A 19,250-nucleotide genomic window follows, 5' to 3' on the forward strand; every position below is an offset into this window, starting at 1 on the left:
CGTGGAGCAAAGGTAAGTGAATTGACACGGGGGGGGGCTTGGGGACTTAATATGGGGGATGAATTACTATACGGGGGATGAATTACTATGCTTACTATGGGGGAATATTACTATACTTACTATGGATGACACATACACATCATTCATCTACTCTTGGTCCGGCCCCCGGGTCCAATAAATGAACCCATTGCGGCCCTCAAGTCAAAAAGTTTTTCAATAAAATTTTTTAACATTTTCTAATGGTGGTGTGCCTCGTGATTTTTTTCATGAAAAAAGTGTGCCTTTGCACAAAAAAAGGTTGAAAAACACTGGTCTAGGTTGACCTAGATGGCCTTTGGGTGTAGGATTAGAACTTTGGCTGAAAAAAAAAAAAAAAAAAAAAAAAAGACAGTTGATCCAGAGGAAGGCAAAAAACCCAGCAAAGCATGATCCAATTTGCTCCTGCAGGGGCAAAAAAATTTAAAAAAAAATTACTTCCTGATCCCCCGAGAGACAAATCGGATATTCCCTGGATCAACTTTACCTATAAACAAAAAGGACAATAAAAAAAAAAAAAAAAGTTTTGCCTTTGGTTATACTTTAAAATGGAATTAAAGGCGTTGGCTCCCACTGCTGTCAATCACAACCAATGAGAAAAGAGGGGGTGGGGCCAAGCATTGGCTCCGTGTGTGAATGTATATATGGAGCAGTGGATGCCCCCATAGCACTGCTAGCTGTGGGGGCACCCGACAGGAGAGCGTGCGGGGGACCCGCAAAGAGGATCTGGGCTGCTCTGCAATACCACTGCACACAGCAGTTAAGTATTTAGACAGGTTTGTTATTTTTAGAAAAAAAAATGCAAGCCTTTAGAGGTGCTATTCTCTCTGTAGAGGGGGGAGGGGGGGGGTCACAATCCCAAGGATGCCAATAATTTAGAGGCCATTATAAATACATATATTTTACCTTCCCATACATTTATTGCAGGAGTCTGAATTTTTTTTTTTCTTTGGTCTATGGGTCATGGAAGGTGTTGGGGGAATGTACTGGGCTCTGGTCCCACTAAGAAATACTGTCATAGACCGTAGTCATCTTGTGGCGTCTGCTCGGAAGCACTTTATAAACATTAGGTTTCAAATGAAGCACAAGTTCACTTTAATGTGACACACAGAACTTACCTTTAGACATCCAACTATTGTCGTCGTCAGAGCAGAATTATAATGGGTGCATAGAACCGTGGAGTACATTAAAATAAATCTAAAAACAGGAGAAAAAAAAAAAAGTCATAAAATCAATGTGTAGATAAAGAATAGATTATCCCAACAGGTCATATTCCTAATGTGTGCTTACTGTACCATGTACATGTTTTAAAAAGTCTCCTGTCCTCTTCGTATTGCTTTGTGTGTGAAATCCCTGATGTTTCTGCCAGTCCCTGTTAAAAATTGACCAGATTAGGCTCTTATGCCCAATGTGGTCAGTTTTCTGGCTGTGCTGGGAGCTAATGCAATGATCAGGGTTGTGCGGACACCCCCGCACCACAGCCATTCACTGGGATGACCAGTCTGCTGCAGTTTCTCCTCCCCCCGCTTTCTGAGCTCCTCATGCAGCTGAGAACAGAGGATATGTAATGACTTAATAAAAAAACACAAGATTTGTTTTGTTTTCTTTTTATTTTGTTTTTTTGATTTATACACAAATGTTTTACCTTTCATTTCTATTTTAAAATGCAAGGGTGTTTTAGAGGGGGAGGGTTCACACATACTTTAAAAAAAAGGGACAGGTCAGCAAGAACTGCAGAGAATATGGTTCTGTTGGTGTAGTACCACTTGCAGCCTGCAGGTGGTAACAAAGGCTAAGGCTGCCATCCATGTACTGGCACAACATACCAAAAGCAGAGCCTACTCCTCAGCAGTTTCCTAGCACATTTCAAACCTCAAAATAAATAAAAAAATTGATCAAGAGAACTTATCGACTGAAATGGACTGGTGGAATATTGCCTTTATTGGTTTAGTCCTTTTTTTTGCAACAGAAACCAAGCTGAAATTGGCACAAAACGTCCAGGTGAATGACCAGCATAACTACTCATAGTGGTCTTATTAGGCAGTCAGTACACCCATACCACCGCATCATACATGTTACTGCAATGAAATGTTTACTGGCCCCAACATATCACGTTTACAGAGGGTGAAAGTGGTACTTCACCTAAATTGCCCTTTGGCCCTTCTTTTTTTGTTGCACGGTTAGGTACTTCTTGGGGAGACTCACCCTTTTGGGTGAAGGGGGTAGGAAGAGGTTCACTTACTGTAGCGTCTCTGTGGGAGGAAGTGAGGGGAAATTATCCCCAGCAAACCCCCCCACATACACCCGCCCCCCCCAAAAAAAAAGAAAAGAAGGGGGGGTTGCTAGGAAGAAAAATATAGCAATTAACTGCCATTCCGTAAACTATTCAACAAAAATTCTGGGTATGAATACTCCTTAAATACAGAGATACTCCCCTCCGATCCAGCGATGCACTACCCCAGAGCTCCCCACCCAGCTGCTGACATCTTCAGACATCTGACTTCTGGCTCACAGGCCACTGTCCGGGTAGGGACGATGCCACTCCCACGCATGCGCGGGAGTTCGGTCGCATTAGGCATTGCTGAATATGTACAGTGAGCTGTGCCTGCGTGGCTCACTGTACAGGGACGGATAGGAAGGTAGGCAGCTTTAATTCAGGAAACAAAGCATTAAAAATCCTGCCTGTCTACCCCTTTTTTTTTTTTTAACCTAAAGTTTCATTTTAAGATATTGATCCACAGCAACCAATCACAATTCACTCTGCAGTCAGTGGAGTACAAGATAAGTTCTGGTTGGCTGCTATGTATTACTGCAATTAATCGACTATATATGGAATTTTTTTTTTTTTTTTTTTAAAGTGTTAAAAGGCTGCGAGATTCAAGGGGAGCTGAAAGTCTGAGCAGCGATATGAAAAAATTGTGAGGTGCATATCATTCATTATAAAGAACTTACCCCATTACACAGGAAAGTGTAAACTCAAATACGAAGAACATGTCCGTCCAGCCTTCATACTCCATAGCCTGCCAGAAAGAGAATTGCTCATCAACATGACAACAAGCACAAAACAACAAATACAATATTTCAGAAATGAATCCATTAATGGTCTATTACGTGTACCAGTTCCTCACACACTAGGAGCAGACATTAAAAGTCCTTTAGTAGAAATCAATTATTGGAGCTGATGGAGGATCAACTGGACAGAATACAAAATGCACAGAGGCACCCAAGGGTGGTCAATGCCTGACACCTCCTCATAGACCTTGTGGTGGGCACACAAAATATTGACACTTTGAGTCCACCCCTAAGTGAATATCATGAATATTAAGACTTTTCCCAATCCATTTGCAAATAACCTTCTCTTAAACTTCCCCTGACTCTCCATATATTTACCCAAAAACAGGTTAACCCAACACAAAGGTAAGGTAATAATCTCCTGCCTACATTAACATAGTAAGTAGTCCTTTTGGTGTGTAAAGTGGTCTTATCACTGGCCGATCCAAGAATGAACTGCATGTGTTTCAATGTCTTCAATACATGCACACACACACACACACACACACTTAAATATATCACTGACGTACAAAGCCGTCCACCATACTGCCCCAAACTACATCACCGACCTAATATCCAAGTACCGCCCAACACGCACTCTCCACCCCTCAGAAGACCTCCTCTCTAGTTCCCTAGTCTCCTCCTCCCATGCCCGCCTCCAGGACGTCACCCATCCTCTGGAACTCCCTACCCCAATCCATCAGACTATCACCTACTCTCTTCTCCTTTAGGCGCACCCTGAAAACCCACCTCTTCAGGGAAGCCTACCCCACCCCCTGCTAATTGCCGCCCTCCTCCACTCTTCCTACCACTCCATCCCCCACAGCTATCTCCTCCTGTACCACTATCCCCTCCCTCCTAGATTGTAAGCTCCAAGGAGCAGGGCCCTCGAACCCCTCATGTATCACATTGTATTGGTATTGTACGGTCTCATGTATTGTCTCCCATTGTAATGTACAGCGCTGAGCGAACTGTTGGCGCGCGCATATATATATACACATATACACACACACACACACGAGTATTTAGTATTTAAAAAAATTGCTGATCTACTGGGATTTTCACACACAACCATCTCTAGGATCTACAGAGAATGATTCTAAAGAAAACATATCCAGTGAGTGGCAGTTGTGTGAATGAAAATGCCTGGTTGATTAGGTCAGAGGAGAATGGGGAGACTGGTTAGAGATGATAGAAAGGCAACAGTAGCTCAAACATGAAAGCATGGACCCATCCTGCCTTGTATCAATGGTTCAGTCTGGTGGTGGTGTAATGGTGTGGAGGAGATTTTCCGGGCACTAACAAGGTGTGCCTAAATAAAGTGGCTGTTAGGTGGACCCTGCATATGATCAATTACTATACACTCAACTCGTCTTGAATAAGTGGGCAGCACAGTGGCTAAACGGTTAGCACTTCCGCCTTGTAGTACTAGGGTCACTGGTTCAAATCCCAACCACGGCACCTCCTGCCTGGAGTTTGCATGTTCTCCCTGTGCGGGTTTCCTCCGGGTACTCCGGTTTCCTCCCACACTCCAAAGACATGCTGGTAGGTGAATTGGCTCCTGTCTAAATTGTCCCTAGTATGTGTATGTATGAATGTGAGTTAGGGACCTTAGATTGTACACCCCTTGAGGGTTAGGGACTGATGTGAATGTACAATATATATGTAAAGTGCTGCGTAAATTCACGGCACTATACAAGTACCTATAATAAGAGTATTGTCTCACTTTATGTTGCAAAGCACTGAGCAAACTGCTGGAGCTGTATAAAATAAATGTTTTCATTATAATTTTTTTTTAATGCTGTAGTTGTATGTGAGAATTACAGTATTAAAATGGCTCAGCAGGTGCTATTCCAGCCTAAAAGGTGGCAGTGTTTAGTTGCAATGTAAAGGCTTATTTTGCCATTAAACCTTCCAGCCTGTATGGTCATTCTATCACATCTCATATAGTGAAAGCATGATCAAAAACCACTCTGATTGGTTCCCCATCTTTAGCGACACAGGTAATAAATGTCTGATCCACCAGCTGAAACGTTGGCTAGTAGTTCCTGAGCACAAGATTATTATTATACAGGATTTATATCGCGCCAACAGTTTGCTCAGCGCTTTACAATATAAAGGGAGACAATACAGCAACAATACAGTTCAGTACAAGAGGGATTTGAGGGCCCTGATCCTGGGAGCTTACAATCTAGGTGATGTAAAGGAACAAATCCCCAGCATGGACCTTTGCATAAATGGATTGCTGGCAGAAGGCGTTGAAGTAAATCCACACATGGAAATCCTAGGAGACTCCGTATCTAGTACCCAAGGCCGTTCTTTTCATCCTGAACTTAACTCTAGGACATAGGACAACAACCGGAGACAGTTTGCCATCAGATACAGGCCGACACAAAAGATTAGAGACGGCAATAAGGAAATCAGTGAAGGACACGGAGGGTAGGCAGTGCGGCCTTTCCATACAGAAGGGCTTTGTGTATTGGATTTATACTGCAGCTACTAGCAGAGTGTACACTGGCGGTGTACTGTGCCTGCCCTAACATCCACACAATGGTGCCATTCTACTGCTGCTTCAGGAAACAAGCCGTTCTGATAGCACACTTGGCTCACCTTCATCAAGTTCCTCCGCTGGAAAGTGATCTCATATCTCTAAATAAGCACGGCTGCTATGTATTTATCATTTTCTGACACCAGCGTTTATAGTTTGGTAGAACAAAACCTCAGAGAATAAGCAGTTCAATGTAAAAGGCAATTAGTACATGAATTTCTCTTGGTGTTTGATGGCCATTTAGTCTCCCAGTTTGAGCTCTGCTGTACAGGGATCATAAGCCTCAGAGTCTGCAATGTGAATTTAGGTCAATGCTGAGCAGAGACATGAAGGTGCTGCTGCTCATCCACTGTCCAATCACAGGCTGGGGGTAAGCAGTGACTAAGGGCTCATGTACACTGCAGCTGATAAACTCACATTTAGGAGCTTTTCTGCATTTTTTTCAGCAGCCCCTGAACTCTCCCTAATGTTTTCCTATGTGTCCATGTACACTATGTCATTTACAGGCAGTTGAGTTTACAGTCGTTTTTTTGAACGCACCAAACTTGCATTTAGGAGTAGATTTTGTCAGCGTTTCAAATGTGTGTAAATGCAGCTAACCGCATTTGCATACATTTCTGATGAGTTAAGGGCTCTAGACAGCATTTGGATATGGAACAGTTAAACGCGTCTAAATGCAAAGCGTTTTCCATGTATTCAAATGGACCCGGTACACCAGCGCAGTTCTAGGTTTCACATGAAGGAAACCATGGTAAAACGTGTCGCATTATGGTCATGATGGGATCCATAGTGCATACAACTAGAAAAGACAGGTCATCTCCACACATACTGCTCTCTCTGCTTCTATTCTCTCCATTTCTCTCAAAATGCCTGAAATAGTTAATTTGTTTTACGGTTTTTCAGTGCATTCTAGGCATTGTAGAAGGTCTCCTGATGTTATCTGTAAAAAACGCACATAAACGCGGTATGCAAACGCGGCTAAACAGACGGTTTTTAACCTTAGTTTTCCAGCAGTCAGTTTCCATCGTTCTGAAGTGTTTTCCAAATGCCCCGTGTACAGGGAGCCTATCAGATGTCACTAGCTGTGTTGCCTGACAAGGGTGTGTAATTCAAGACTGGATGGCCAGTGAGATTGACAGGTACAAAATTGCTCTCATATGCATTTCAACTGTAAATTCATCCATTTTTCCAAGAGTTCCACTTTGACCATCTATCAAATCTTTCTCATTGAGATGGGTGAACCTCGGAAAAAAATTGTCTTTCAGATCTTTACATTTTGGTGGGATATAGTTGATGTCAGCAGAGAATGGCCCACCGCATCTTTGTGTCATTGGTGGTACTTAACGATTTACATTTTTTTTTTAAAATAACAAAACATGTCTATACTTACCTGCTCTGTGCAGTGGTCATGCACAGAGCAGCCCTGATCCTCCGCAGGCTTTCCTGGCTCCTCCTGTCAGGTGCTTCCAAAAGGAAGCAGCTTGCTATAAGGGCAACCACTACTCCATACGTCCATTCACACAAGGAGCTGCGGCTTGGCCCCACCCCCTCTCTCCTCATTGGCTGACTGGCTATTAACAGCAGTGGGAGGAAAAAAAAAAAAAAAAAAAAAAACACCCACACACACCAAAGTAGTGCAGGCACATTTTAAGTGGCACCGACTTATACTGGTGCCATTGAAAAGAAAGGGATGAGACTTGTCATGCAACTGATGTCCAAAGTCTCATACGTGTGAATGGAGCCTTAGACCAACTGCACAAGCGCAATTACTTTTAGCTCACATCTTTGAAAACGCCAAAAGCATGTAAATATGTAGTGTAAACACAACACCTAACAAACTGAGTATAGCCTCCCCTTAGTACGGATCTCCAGAGACAAGCCAACACTGCTGCCTCTCAGATCTCTATCAGGCAGGTTCTCTTTATTGCCTGTGTGCTGCTGCAGTTTTCTTCCTCTTCTTGGGAAAACTAATGGGCAAAGAGCAACCAAAAAAGAGAAGTAATAAATTGTGTGCACATTCCTTCCATGGTGCTTCATTGCCCTTTGACGATACAAATAAATCTTGAATGTCATATTTATGATAGTACAATGACCTGACATTACCATATAGTACTGCACACAATGCAAGCATTACCCACACCTTGTAATGTCATTTCTCGGACAGCACAATGACTTGCATTCTGATCTAATGGTTTACTTTACATACACTGCTCAAAAAGGTTAAAAGGAACACTTTGAAAAAACAAAATCAGATCTCAATGTGGGGGAAAAAAAAAAAAAAAAAAATTTCCTACTGGATATTTATACTGACATGGACTGGATAATGTGTTAGAAACATAAGGACGCCCCATCGTTTGAATACAGTCCTCTGTAGGTTGATTATTTTCTTTTCCAAAGACACCCTGAAAATCAAAGTGAAAAAAAATGATGCAGCAGGCAAGTTCATTTTGCTAAAGTTTCATTGCAGCAACTCAGAATGGTCCTCAGTAGTTTGTATGGCCCCCACGTGCTTGTATGCATGCCTGACAACGTCGGGGCATGCTTATAATGAGATGACAGATGGTGTCCTGGGGTATTTCCTCCCAGATCTGGACCAGGGCATCACTGAGCTCCTGGACAGTCTTGGAGGTGCAAACTGCCAGCGTCGGATGGACTGAAACATGACATCCCAGAGGTGTTCTATTGGATTTAGGTCAGGTGAGCGTGGGGTCCATTTAATTCCTTCATCCTCCAAGAACTGCCTGCATACTCTCACCACATGAGGCTGGGCATTGTCATGCACCAGGAGGAACCCAGGACCCACTGCACCAGTGTACGGTCTGACAATGGGTCCAAGGATTTCATCACGATACCTAATGGCAGTTAGGGTGCCGTTTTCTAGCCTGTAGAGGTCTGTCATCCCTCCATGGATAGGCCATCACTGATCCACCACTAAAACGGTCATGCTGAATGATGTTACAGGCAGCATAATGTTCTCCACGGCTTCTCCAGACCTTCTCACGTCTGTCATATGTGCTCAGGGTAAACCTGCTCTCATCTGTGAAAAGCACAGGGTGCCAGTGTGGACCTGCCAATTCTGGCGTTCAATGGCAAATGCCAATCGACCTCTATGGTGCCGGGCAGTGAGCACAGGGCCCACTAGAGGACGCCGGGCCCTCAGACCAACCTTATTAAGTCGGTTTCTGATTGTTTGGTCAGAGACATTCACACCAGTGGCCTGCTGGAGGTCATTTTGTAGGTCTCTGTTCAAGGAGGAACAGGATGAGCACTGCCAAAGGAGCAGATACCAGTCTGCTGATGGGTTACGGACCTTCTACGGCCCTGTCCCGCTCTCCCAGAATCTCCTCCATGCTCTTGAGACTGTGCTGGGAGAAACAGCAACCCTTCTGGCAATGTCATGTATTGATGTGCCCTCCTGGAGGAGTTGGAATGCCTGTGCAACCTCTGTAGGGCCCAGGTATTGCCTTATGGTACCAGTAGTGACACTGACCCTAGCCAAATGCAAAACTAGTAAAAAACAGTCAGAAAAGATGAGTAGGGGGGGGGGGAAGGGTCAGTGGCCTCCACCTGTAAAACTATTCCAATTTTGGGGGTCATCTCATTATTGCCCATCTAGTGCACCTGTTAATTTCATTAACACTAAAGCAGTTTAAACTCATTAACAACCCCCTCTGCTACTTAACTGACCAGATCAATATCCCAAGACTGACTTGATACTATAATCTGATTAAAAAGTCTTCCTTTAATTTTTTTGAGCAGTGTAGTATTGTAAGCTATGGAGGCATATCCACAAGATATCAGAGAACAACAAAAAAGATGACAGCAGAAAAGATTCATGGACAATGGTCTCACCTTCTGGACATCCCCAGTTATATAAGCGATGGCCAACGTGGGGACAATCATGAACAATGCATTGTAATACAGCAAGCCATACTTTCCAAGTTCCTGGAAAGAGAAAAAAAAAAAAAAAAAAAAAAAATTTACACATTTATACGCTTCACCATTACAAAAGTAAATACATGTAAATATAAATTTGTACAATTGATTTGTTACAGAGCAAATAACACACTGAAAACTATGTGGATGTGTCCATTAACTCAAATGCTCCGTGATGGATGACACAAGGAAAATATTTACCGCTTCCAGGCAGCACCTTCCCTCCCCCCAAAAATTCAGACCTGCTCAGCTATGGCATTCCGATAAAGTTTGGACAAAAAAACGATGGAAACACCAAATAAAAGAAAGCAATCCTTAACCAGCATGGCGTTGGACCACCTTTGGCATCCAAGATGGCCTGAATTCTCCTTGGAATTGACAAATAGAAGTCTTGGATGATGGATAATGGAATCGGATACCACTCTTCATGCAAAAATTGTTCCAGTTCTCGCAGAGAAGCCGGGAGGTGGAAAACAAGCCTGAACCTTGTTGTCCAAAACAACTGACTGAGGTGCAGTGCAGGCAGTGACTACCTTTCAAAGTGATGATGGGGCCTGCAGAATACCAAGATGGCCAAACCATGACTTGTGCCAAACCATAAAGTATGGTGGTAGCACAGACCGTCCTGGTCATAAGGGATGCTGCTGCCTGGAAGCAGTAATATTTTCCCTGTCATCTGTCACTGAGCATTTGAGTTGAGTTTTCTTCAAGACAGCAAAAAGAGAAAACATTTCTTCAACAGACTCTGGTTATTATGTTCACACGAACCAAAGGTCCCCCTTGGTGGAGGATATGCAGCAGATGCGAATATTGGGACACGCTTTATAAACAGATAACCCCATGGAGTAGGCAAGTCAAACCTAATACTACAGATGTGTTTCAACTTCACCCCACTTAACCAGTTCGGTTCAAGAATAAATTATGTAAAAATGTAAACATTTTTGGCAACAAACATTACTTAAACCCCCAGAACATTATCTGCTGAAAGCAGAAGTCCTGTAGAATAAAAAGGTGATAGCTGCAAATTTTTATGTCGCATATTTGCACAACTGTTTATCAAATGCAAAATTTCAGGAAAACATAAAATCAATTTTATAGTGTAAAAAACACAATAGAATACCCATTTTTGTTTAACCTCCCTAGCGATCTGATTATGTCCATATTTCTGTGCTCAAAGCGGTACATTTTTTTGCATGGAAATGTTTTTTTTTTTTTTATTGTAGGCCTGTAATTTTTAGGAATAACTCACTGAAATCTGTCCGAACAAGAGTCTAGTAAACATCCCGGGTATGATAAAATTGGAATCACAAAATCATAAATTATAATTTAATAAATAATCATAAAAAATAATATAATAAATCTACCTCCTCATTACCCCTCTCCCACAGCCCCACCACTGCTCTGACCTCCTCTTCCACCCCACCCTACATTCCTCATACTGAAGCTCCCCCAACACTCCACACCTTTGACCTTACTACCATCGAGGAAGTCTCCAAGATCCTCTCTGATGCCCGCCTCACCACCTGCCCCCTCGACCCTATCCCCTCACAACTCCTACGACCTTCCTCCTCCTCCATCCTACGCTCCCTCACCCACATCTTCAATCTCTCCCTCTCCTCAGGCACTTTCCCCTCCCCTCTGAAACATGCACACATCACCCCCATACTTAAAAAGCCCTCCCTGGACCCCAATGACCCGAACAACCTCAGACCCATCTCCCTGCTCCCATTTAAATCTAAACTCCTCGAGCGCCTCGTCTACACCCGCCTATGCTCTCACCTCAACGACAACCACCTCCTCGATCCCCTACAGTCCGGCTTCCGTCCCCTACACTCCACCGAAACTGCCTTACTCAGACTCTCCAACGACCTGCTAACCGCCAAAGCTAATGGCCACTATTCAGTGCTCCTACTCCTTGACCTCTCTGCGGCCTTCGACACAGTCGACCACCCCCTCCTCCTCAAAAAACTACACTCCCTCGGCCTCAGAGATTCTGCTCTCTCCTGGCTCTCATCCTACCTGTCACAACGCTCCTTCAGTGTTACCTATAATGCTACCACCTCCCCCTCACTCCCCCTCTCTGTTGGGGTCCCTCAAGGCTCTGTCCTCGGGCCCCTTCTCTTCTCCATCTATACCTCCTCCCTTGGCCAACTCATACACTCTCACAGCTTCAACTACCACCTCTATGCCGACGACACACAAATCTCTCAACCCCCCACCTCACCCCCTCGGTCTCAGCCCGAATCACACACCTACTGAGCGACATATCAGACTGGATGTCGCTCCACTTCCTTAAATTGAACCTCTCCAAAACCGAGTTTCTTGTCTTCCCCCCAGCCCGGACACCACCCCCCATCGATTTCTCCGTCACATCCAACAACGCTACCATCAAACCCGCCCTGCAGGCCAGAGTACTTGGTGTCATTCTGGACTCCAACCTATCCTTCCAGCCCCAAGTCCAATCTTTAACAAACTCGTGCAGACTCCACCTCCGCAACATCTCAAAATCTGCACGTTCCTAACTCCAGAAACCACTAAACAGCTCATCCACTCCCTCATCATATCACGACTCGACTACTGCAACTCCCTCCTCACTGGCCTGCCTCGCCGCTGGCTATCCCCGCTTCAGTCGATCCTGAATACGGCTGCCAGACTCATTCACCTTTCCAACCGCTCTGTCTCCACCACCCCCCTCTGCCAATCCCTCCACTGGCTTCCGATTGCGCGAAGGATCAAATTCAAAATCCTAACGCTGACGTACAAAGCCGTCCACCATACTGCCCCGTACTACATCTCTGACCTAATATCCAAGTACCGCCCAACACGCACACTCCGCTCCTCACAAGACCTCCTTCTCTCTAGTTCCCTGGTCTCCTCCTCCCATGCCCGCCTCCAGGACTTCTCCAGGGTGTCACCCATCCTCTGGAACTCCCTGCCCCAACCCATCAGATTATCACCTACTCTCCTCTCCTTTAGGCGCACCCTGAAAACCCATCTCTTCAGGGAAGCCTACCCCACCCCCTGCTAACTTGCCGACCTCCTCCACTCTTCCTACCACTCCATCCCCCACAGCTATCTCCTCCTGTGCCACCATCCCCTCCCTCCTACGTTGTAAGCTCGAAAGAGCAGGGCCCTCAATCCCCTCATGTTTTGCATTGTATTGGTATTGTTCTGTCACATGTTCGGTCTCCCTTTGTAATGTACAGCGCTGAGCGAACTATTGGCGCTTTATAAATACTGTATAATAATAATAATAATAAATATAATCAAACCAAAAAAACAATGAAATTTGAAATATAGCGCCAAGTTCGCACATCGCTGAGCAAAGTCACAAACTCGTTTTCAGTGTCTGATGACGAATTTCCCCCACGAATCATTATCACTCAATTCTGCAAGTGGTTCTGATTTACTATCGCTGTTCTCTAGCCGGTCTAAAACTGGTTTTGACCTAAAGGGACACTTTTTGGACGCCATGGACGTTTCTCAGTTTCCAGGCAGAAAGAACAGTAAAAATGCAGGCAGGGCGCCGGACAAAGCACTCGGGACAAAATGTATGTGAAATGGTTTGATACAGGAATGTTATACTATGTGATTTTAGTGTATTTAGTGAATGTCACTTTTTTTCATTTTCAAATTTCCCGCCGTTCTGTCCCCCGTACGTCCCGACGCTCGCAGGGGACACCGCAGGAGGGACATCACGGGAGCGCAGGACAAGGTAAGTGAAGAACAGATGCCAGAGCAGCTCCGCATGGTAAGCCCGAGTGTAGCTCGGGGTTACCGCTTTTGGTACTGAAACTTTACCCCGAGCTACACTCGGGAATACCGTCTGGGAGGTTAAAATATCTAAAAAAAAAAAAAAAAAAAAAGTTGCGAGTAAATAGATCCCAAACATTCCATGTCATAAAATTGCGTGTGCCTGCAATATCACCCAAAGAAAAAAAAAAACCCATTGGGTGAAGTTTTCAAAGCGTTCACAGTTCGTCAGATTGGAGTTAACTAGCAGCCTTTGTGCTAGAATTATTGTTCTCACTCTGATGTGAGCAGTGATGTCAAATGTGTGGTGTGACCGCGGTTTACAAACTCATACACACCCCAGGTTGGCATTTGTGCAGACGTGTGGGACAATGGGGGTTACTGCATTTATTTTTACTTATTTTTTTTGTAAACTTTATTATAATTTTAATTCTTAAAACTATTTTTTCAATTTATAATTTTTACTTGCCATCACAGTGGGTTAATAAAACCCTATTTGATAGCATTGGGCAGATGACAAGTACTCTTTATGGAGACATTAGGGGGTTTACTAAAGCTGGAGAGTCCAAAATCAGACTCCCTTCTGCATAGAAACCAATCAGCTTCTAACCTCAGCTTGTTCAATGAAGCTTTGGCAATGAAACCTGGAAGCCGATTGGTTTCTATGCAGAAGGGAGTCTGATTTTGGACTCTCCAGCTTTAGTAAATAAACCCCTAGGGGTCTAATAGACCCCAACATCTCTCCTGCCCCTCACACCATCTAACCAAGTACAGACCGGCTTGGTTAGATGCATCTCCTGGCTGTAATGGCCAGGAAATGGTGCATCTGAAACTGGACAGTGACATCAATTCCGTTTTCACTGTTTGCATGCAAGACTGATGCATGGATTTGCCTCGGTCTCACAGCGCTCTCTCTCCCCTAGCCAGCATGTGTTCCTGGGCTCCAGTCATAGCACAGATCTCAGGAACTGCGGGAGGAGGGAGGCACACTGGGGCCGCCTCTGCGAAAGGGATTGGCAGCTATGGAGCTGCTGCATCACTTTCATCTCAAGCCTTTGAACAGAGTAAGGCTGGCCATACACTATACAATTTTGCTTTAGATTTACCAAAAACCATATAATTTGAGGTCAAACCTAAACAACTATACGGTTAGGCAGGCCCTTGCACTACATAGTTGAAGGTAAATCTAAAGGAAATTGGGCAGAAACTGAACAGAAAATTGTATAATGTATGGCCAGCCTAAGGGAAGGTTATAAACCGTCAGATTTCTAATTTTTTTTGCCATGTCCCATCGGGGAGATCTCCCAAAAAAAGGGAAGTGAAAAGTAATTCCTTCCACAAAAAGGGAGCCCCCACTTGTCACCAGAACCAGTGTCCCTACTGGAAGATTTCACCTCTGTTCCTGTTCTGGTTACAACCCAAAAAAGGACCCCAGACTGTTGCATCCCATTTCCACGTGGCAGGACCACATGGCTCACCCCCTATATAGAACACTACAGGGAACACACTTTAGTAAAACTACTCACCTTGGAATCCAACTTCTGCTTTACATAAGCCCCATTGGCTGCCGTTAGGACATCATTAACCAGAATGAATATGTACCCTTCAAGGTCGAATGCCAGATCAGCACTGGAAAATAAAGACAAAAGCTGCTCTCACACCTATATCAAGATGGATTCCTTATACATTAACCCCTCGCCCTCCTGAGGATTTCCCAGTCATGACCAGGCCATTTTTTGCGATACGGCGCTGTGTTACTCTGACAATTGTGCAGTCATGCAACGCTGTACATACAATAAATTTATGTCCTCCCCCCACAAATAGAGCTTTTTTTGGTGGTATTTGATCGCCTATGCATTTTTTCTGTGCTATAAACAAAAAAAAAAACCCCACACAACTTTTTTTCTAAATGGATAGAGTGTGTGTGTGTGTGTTTCCCCAAAATTGTCAAAACAAAAAGAAATGTAGGCCAAAATGTATCCTGCTACATGTCTTTGCTAACAAAATAAAAATGCCCGGCGAGACCGGATATAGTGAATGCGGGGCCCGGCGAGACCGGATATAGTGAATGCGGGGCCCGGCGAGACCGGATATAGTGAATGCGGGGCCCGGCGAGACCGGATATAGTGAATGCGGGGCCCGGCGAGACCGGATATAGTGAATGCGGGGCCCGGCGAGACCGGATATAGTGAATGCGGGGCCCGGCGAGACCAGATATAGTGAATGCGGGGCCCGGCGAGACCAGATATAGTGAATGCGGGGCCCGGCGAGACCGGATATAGTGAATGCGGGGCCCGGCGAGACCGGATATAGTGAATGCGGGGCCCGGCGAGACCGGATATAGTGAATGCGGGGCCCGGCGAGACCGGATATAGTGAATGCGGGGCCCGGCGAGACCGGATATAGTGAATGCGGGGCCCGGCGAGACCGGATATAGTGAATGCGGGGCCCGGCGAGACCGGATATAGTGAATGCGGGTCCAGGGAGAACGGATATAGTGAATGCAGGGTCCAGGGAGAACGGATATAGTGAATGCAGGGTCCGGGGAGACCGGATATAGTGAATGCAGGGTCTGGGGTTTAGTAACACTTTAAACTCTTTAATATTTCATTTGCACTCACCTGGCAGCGATAAATGCCCCTATCATCATAGCAAATACTGTCATCTGAATACTGCGAGAAAACTTCTTCCTACACAGAGGAAACAAAATACAATAAATGTGGAATATTAGAGAAGGAAAAGATGTGCAGCCAAAAGCAGAAATCATTGACCGTTCTTTAAAAAAAAAACTGAAATCCAGGGATTTTTTTAATTCCAATTTCTACCATCTCCCCACTACAGTGCTGTCCCAGACTCCCATCTTAGTCCAGCAACACCCCTCCTCCTCAGGACCCCCGTGTCCTGCCCATTTCCCGTGAGCCCAGCCCGTTGTTTACACATCACCCCAGGGGGCACATCACACAGGTTGAGTTCACAGTATTCTAGGAGCAGTGATCACACATTACATGAGGACTGTCCAGTCCTAGAATGCCTGTCCTCCACTGGAGGAAGAAGAGAAAGTATTGAGAAATCCTCTGGAGGGCAAGTGGTTACATACATTAATTGCACATACAATCAGACAGGAAGATTGTGGATTAAAATTAATGGTGGTGAAAGAGTCTCTTTACAGGTAACCTTTGATAGGTAATGCTGTAATTGCCGGTGTTCTGAAAATGCTAGCTGCCTGGCTGCCATATCGACCCTCTGGCTTTAATGACGCACTGACCTAGAACAAGCACGCCGATCAGGGCGCTCAGAATAAAGTCAGTTTTGGATCTTCATATCTGTTCCGAGTCAGTGGGGTTAATTTACTAAAGCTGGTTTACAGAATCTGGTGCCAGTGTGCATGGTAGCCAATCAGCATTCAGGTTTTATTGTGAAAAGCTTCATTGAACAAGCTGAAGTTAGAAGCTGATTGGCTCCCATGCACAACTGCACCAGATTCTGAGTGCTCCAGTTTTAGTAAATCTCCCCCAGTATCTCAGACAGCACTGAAGACACTGAATCGGAATGCCAGCTAGGCAACTGGCATTTTTCAGGAGAGGTCATTAATGGTGGCCTCCATACTATAACCAACTGATCTGCAGCTGTAAAGCCTCCCAAAAATACAGCAGCTACAAACACTACGTGAACAATCCCAAATCGCTAAGTGTGAGCTGGGCCTTGCTGAATCACAGGGATCCTGCCCGTGATTCCAAATGGTGGCAAAATGCATGATAACCATTTGGGTGCCATTATTCCTAATAGCATCCCAGACATGGTGCGATTTTGCAGCAACTGTCATGCAATAGTCACGGCAAAACACATTTGAAAATCTCACTAAACTTGCCACCCACAAAAGGAGCAGAAGATGATTGTGGGTGACAAAACGCGCAAAGGGCAGCCCACTGAAGTGAATGGAGGGCGGGCGAGAGAGAGCGCGCGGGCGAGAGAGAAAGGCATGCGGAAATGCTCATTCCTACACGAGGATTAAAACAGGTGGAGTCTGTAACCGCATCCAGCAAAGCAGGAGCCTAGTCAGATGACAAGATCGCAAAACAAATTTTATGGGAAAAAAAAAAAAAAAAAAAAAACACATTAAATGAACCCTGTAAAATAATACTTACTTGAGTAAAAAGCCCTCAGCCATCATTGTAAACAAAATTGAGAAACGGCGGAGAACTGTGAACATGGGGAGGCTGCAAAATCAAACAGACACGGGATTATTATATGCAAAATTAAATCCATTATTAAAACGTTTATTATAGCAATTTTTTTGCCCAATTTTTAATATTTTAAGGCAAGGTTAAAACCCCTGCCAGGTTATTTCTGGATGATCGTGTACCATTGTGGAAGCTTCCCTTCACTTCCTGTCCCAAAGACTCAACAGGAAGCTAGAGGAAATCTCCCGAAATGTGAGAATTGACCTCTTAGACAATTGTCCCCATTGAAAGATTTCCCTCTTGCTCTGGGGACAACTTTAACATTTTTGGATATCTCCCCCACTTTCTTTGCAGGTGACAATATTGGGCTGAATCTCCCCAGACAGCATTTAGTGAATGTTTAGCGAAGACATTCTTTGCGTTATAATATGCCCCTTAGGTCTTCAAATATTAATCAATCATTACGTATGTGTACAACAAATGCTGTAATCACTCTGGAAACCCACAGCCAGGATTATGTCAGGATACCATGTCTTCATCGTAATCAATTACAAAAAAAAAAAACCCCACACATAACATCTATATTTTAATTTATTTTGTTCTTCATTTGTTATAATCAATACTAGAAAAAAAAGAAAGAAATACACAAAGTTTGCACACCCTGGCAGAAATTGTGAAATTTTGGCATCGATATTGAAAATTTGACTGATCATCATCCTTCAATAAAAAAAGGAGCATTGTTTGGCATGAAGCCATTTATTATCAAATAGTTCTTTGGCTCCTTTTTAAATCATAATAACAGAAATCACCCAAATGGCCGGATCAAAGGTTTCCCTCCCCTGAAATGTTTGGCCTTGGTACAGACACACAAGGTGACACACACGGGGTAAAATGCCAATTAGAGGTTAATGTCCCACATCTGTGGCTTTTTAAATTGCAATTAGTGTCAGTGTATAAATAGTCAGTTTGTTAGCTCTTACATGGAAGCACTGACTAGGCTAGATACTGAGCCATGGGGATCAGAAAAGAACTGTCAAAAGTCCTGCGTAACAAGGTAATGGAACTTTATAAAGATGGAAAAAGGACATAAGTCCCAAGATAGAGATATACAGATCTCTGTATGTGTGAATATCTATCGTAATAATAATAATAATTTTAATACATACATAGCGCAAATTACTCTTTTAGTCTGCAGGGCCACTGCTTTCAGAAAATATAACATTCCAGAGATTGTAAGTAATTTTTTGGCCAAAAATGTATATTGCTACATGTGTGTAAAAGAAAAAAAAAAAACAAAAAAAAAAACCACCTGCTCTAGAGCTGAACAGGTTAAGCAGGCGCCATTCTAGGTTCGGGTGGAGAGAGGCGATAAAAACTTACTTTAGCTTCTTTGTGCTGAACAGTCCTGTGATTTGATTCCCAAAATACAGGAGAGGTAGTGGAAAAGTCTGAAATAAAATACAAAAATACCATTAACTAGGTTGATTGATGGAGTGGTTAACGTATAAGTAAAAAGGCAAAAACTTTTTAGTTTTGGATGGAGTGGAGAGAGGTTAGAACACCTCAGATTTTTATTGCTGTCTGTACCCCCATTAGGGAGATTCCCTGTTTAACATCATCATTGAAAGTAAACAATCCCAAATTTTGAGTTGTCCCTGGAAAAGTAATAGAAAGGAAATCTTCTAATGGGGACACTAGTTCTGGTGACCTGGGGGCCCCCACCTCATCGAATTTCCTTTCACTTT

General features: G+C 44.0%; 1 protein-coding gene across 1 annotated transcript in view; it reads right to left on the reverse strand.

Annotated features, from left to right (window-relative positions):
- The window catches only part of SLC35D1 (solute carrier family 35 member D1), a 44,077-nt gene that overhangs the window by 12,414 nt on the left and 12,413 nt on the right, over window positions 1-19,250 (reverse strand). The window contains exons 4-10 of the mRNA XM_089660728.1: window positions 18,886-18,953; window positions 17,470-17,541; window positions 15,946-16,014; window positions 14,851-14,953; window positions 9,488-9,580; window positions 2,989-3,056; window positions 1,155-1,233 (exon numbers count right to left, since the gene is read on the reverse strand). Of these exons, the coding sequence (XP_089516854.1) occupies window positions 1,155-1,233; window positions 2,989-3,056; window positions 9,488-9,580; window positions 14,851-14,953; window positions 15,946-16,014; window positions 17,470-17,541; window positions 18,886-18,953 (552 nt within the window). The remainder of the gene's footprint in view (window positions 1-1,154; window positions 1,234-2,988; window positions 3,057-9,487; window positions 9,581-14,850; window positions 14,954-15,945; window positions 16,015-17,469; window positions 17,542-18,885; window positions 18,954-19,250) is intronic.

Source organism: Staurois parvus, unplaced genomic scaffold (assembly GCF_062004578.1).
Source record: "Staurois parvus isolate SC_StPar_1 unplaced genomic scaffold, SC_StPar_1.0 ptg001270l, whole genome shotgun sequence".
NCBI classification, from domain to species: domain Eukaryota; kingdom Metazoa; phylum Chordata; class Amphibia; order Anura; family Ranidae; genus Staurois; species Staurois parvus.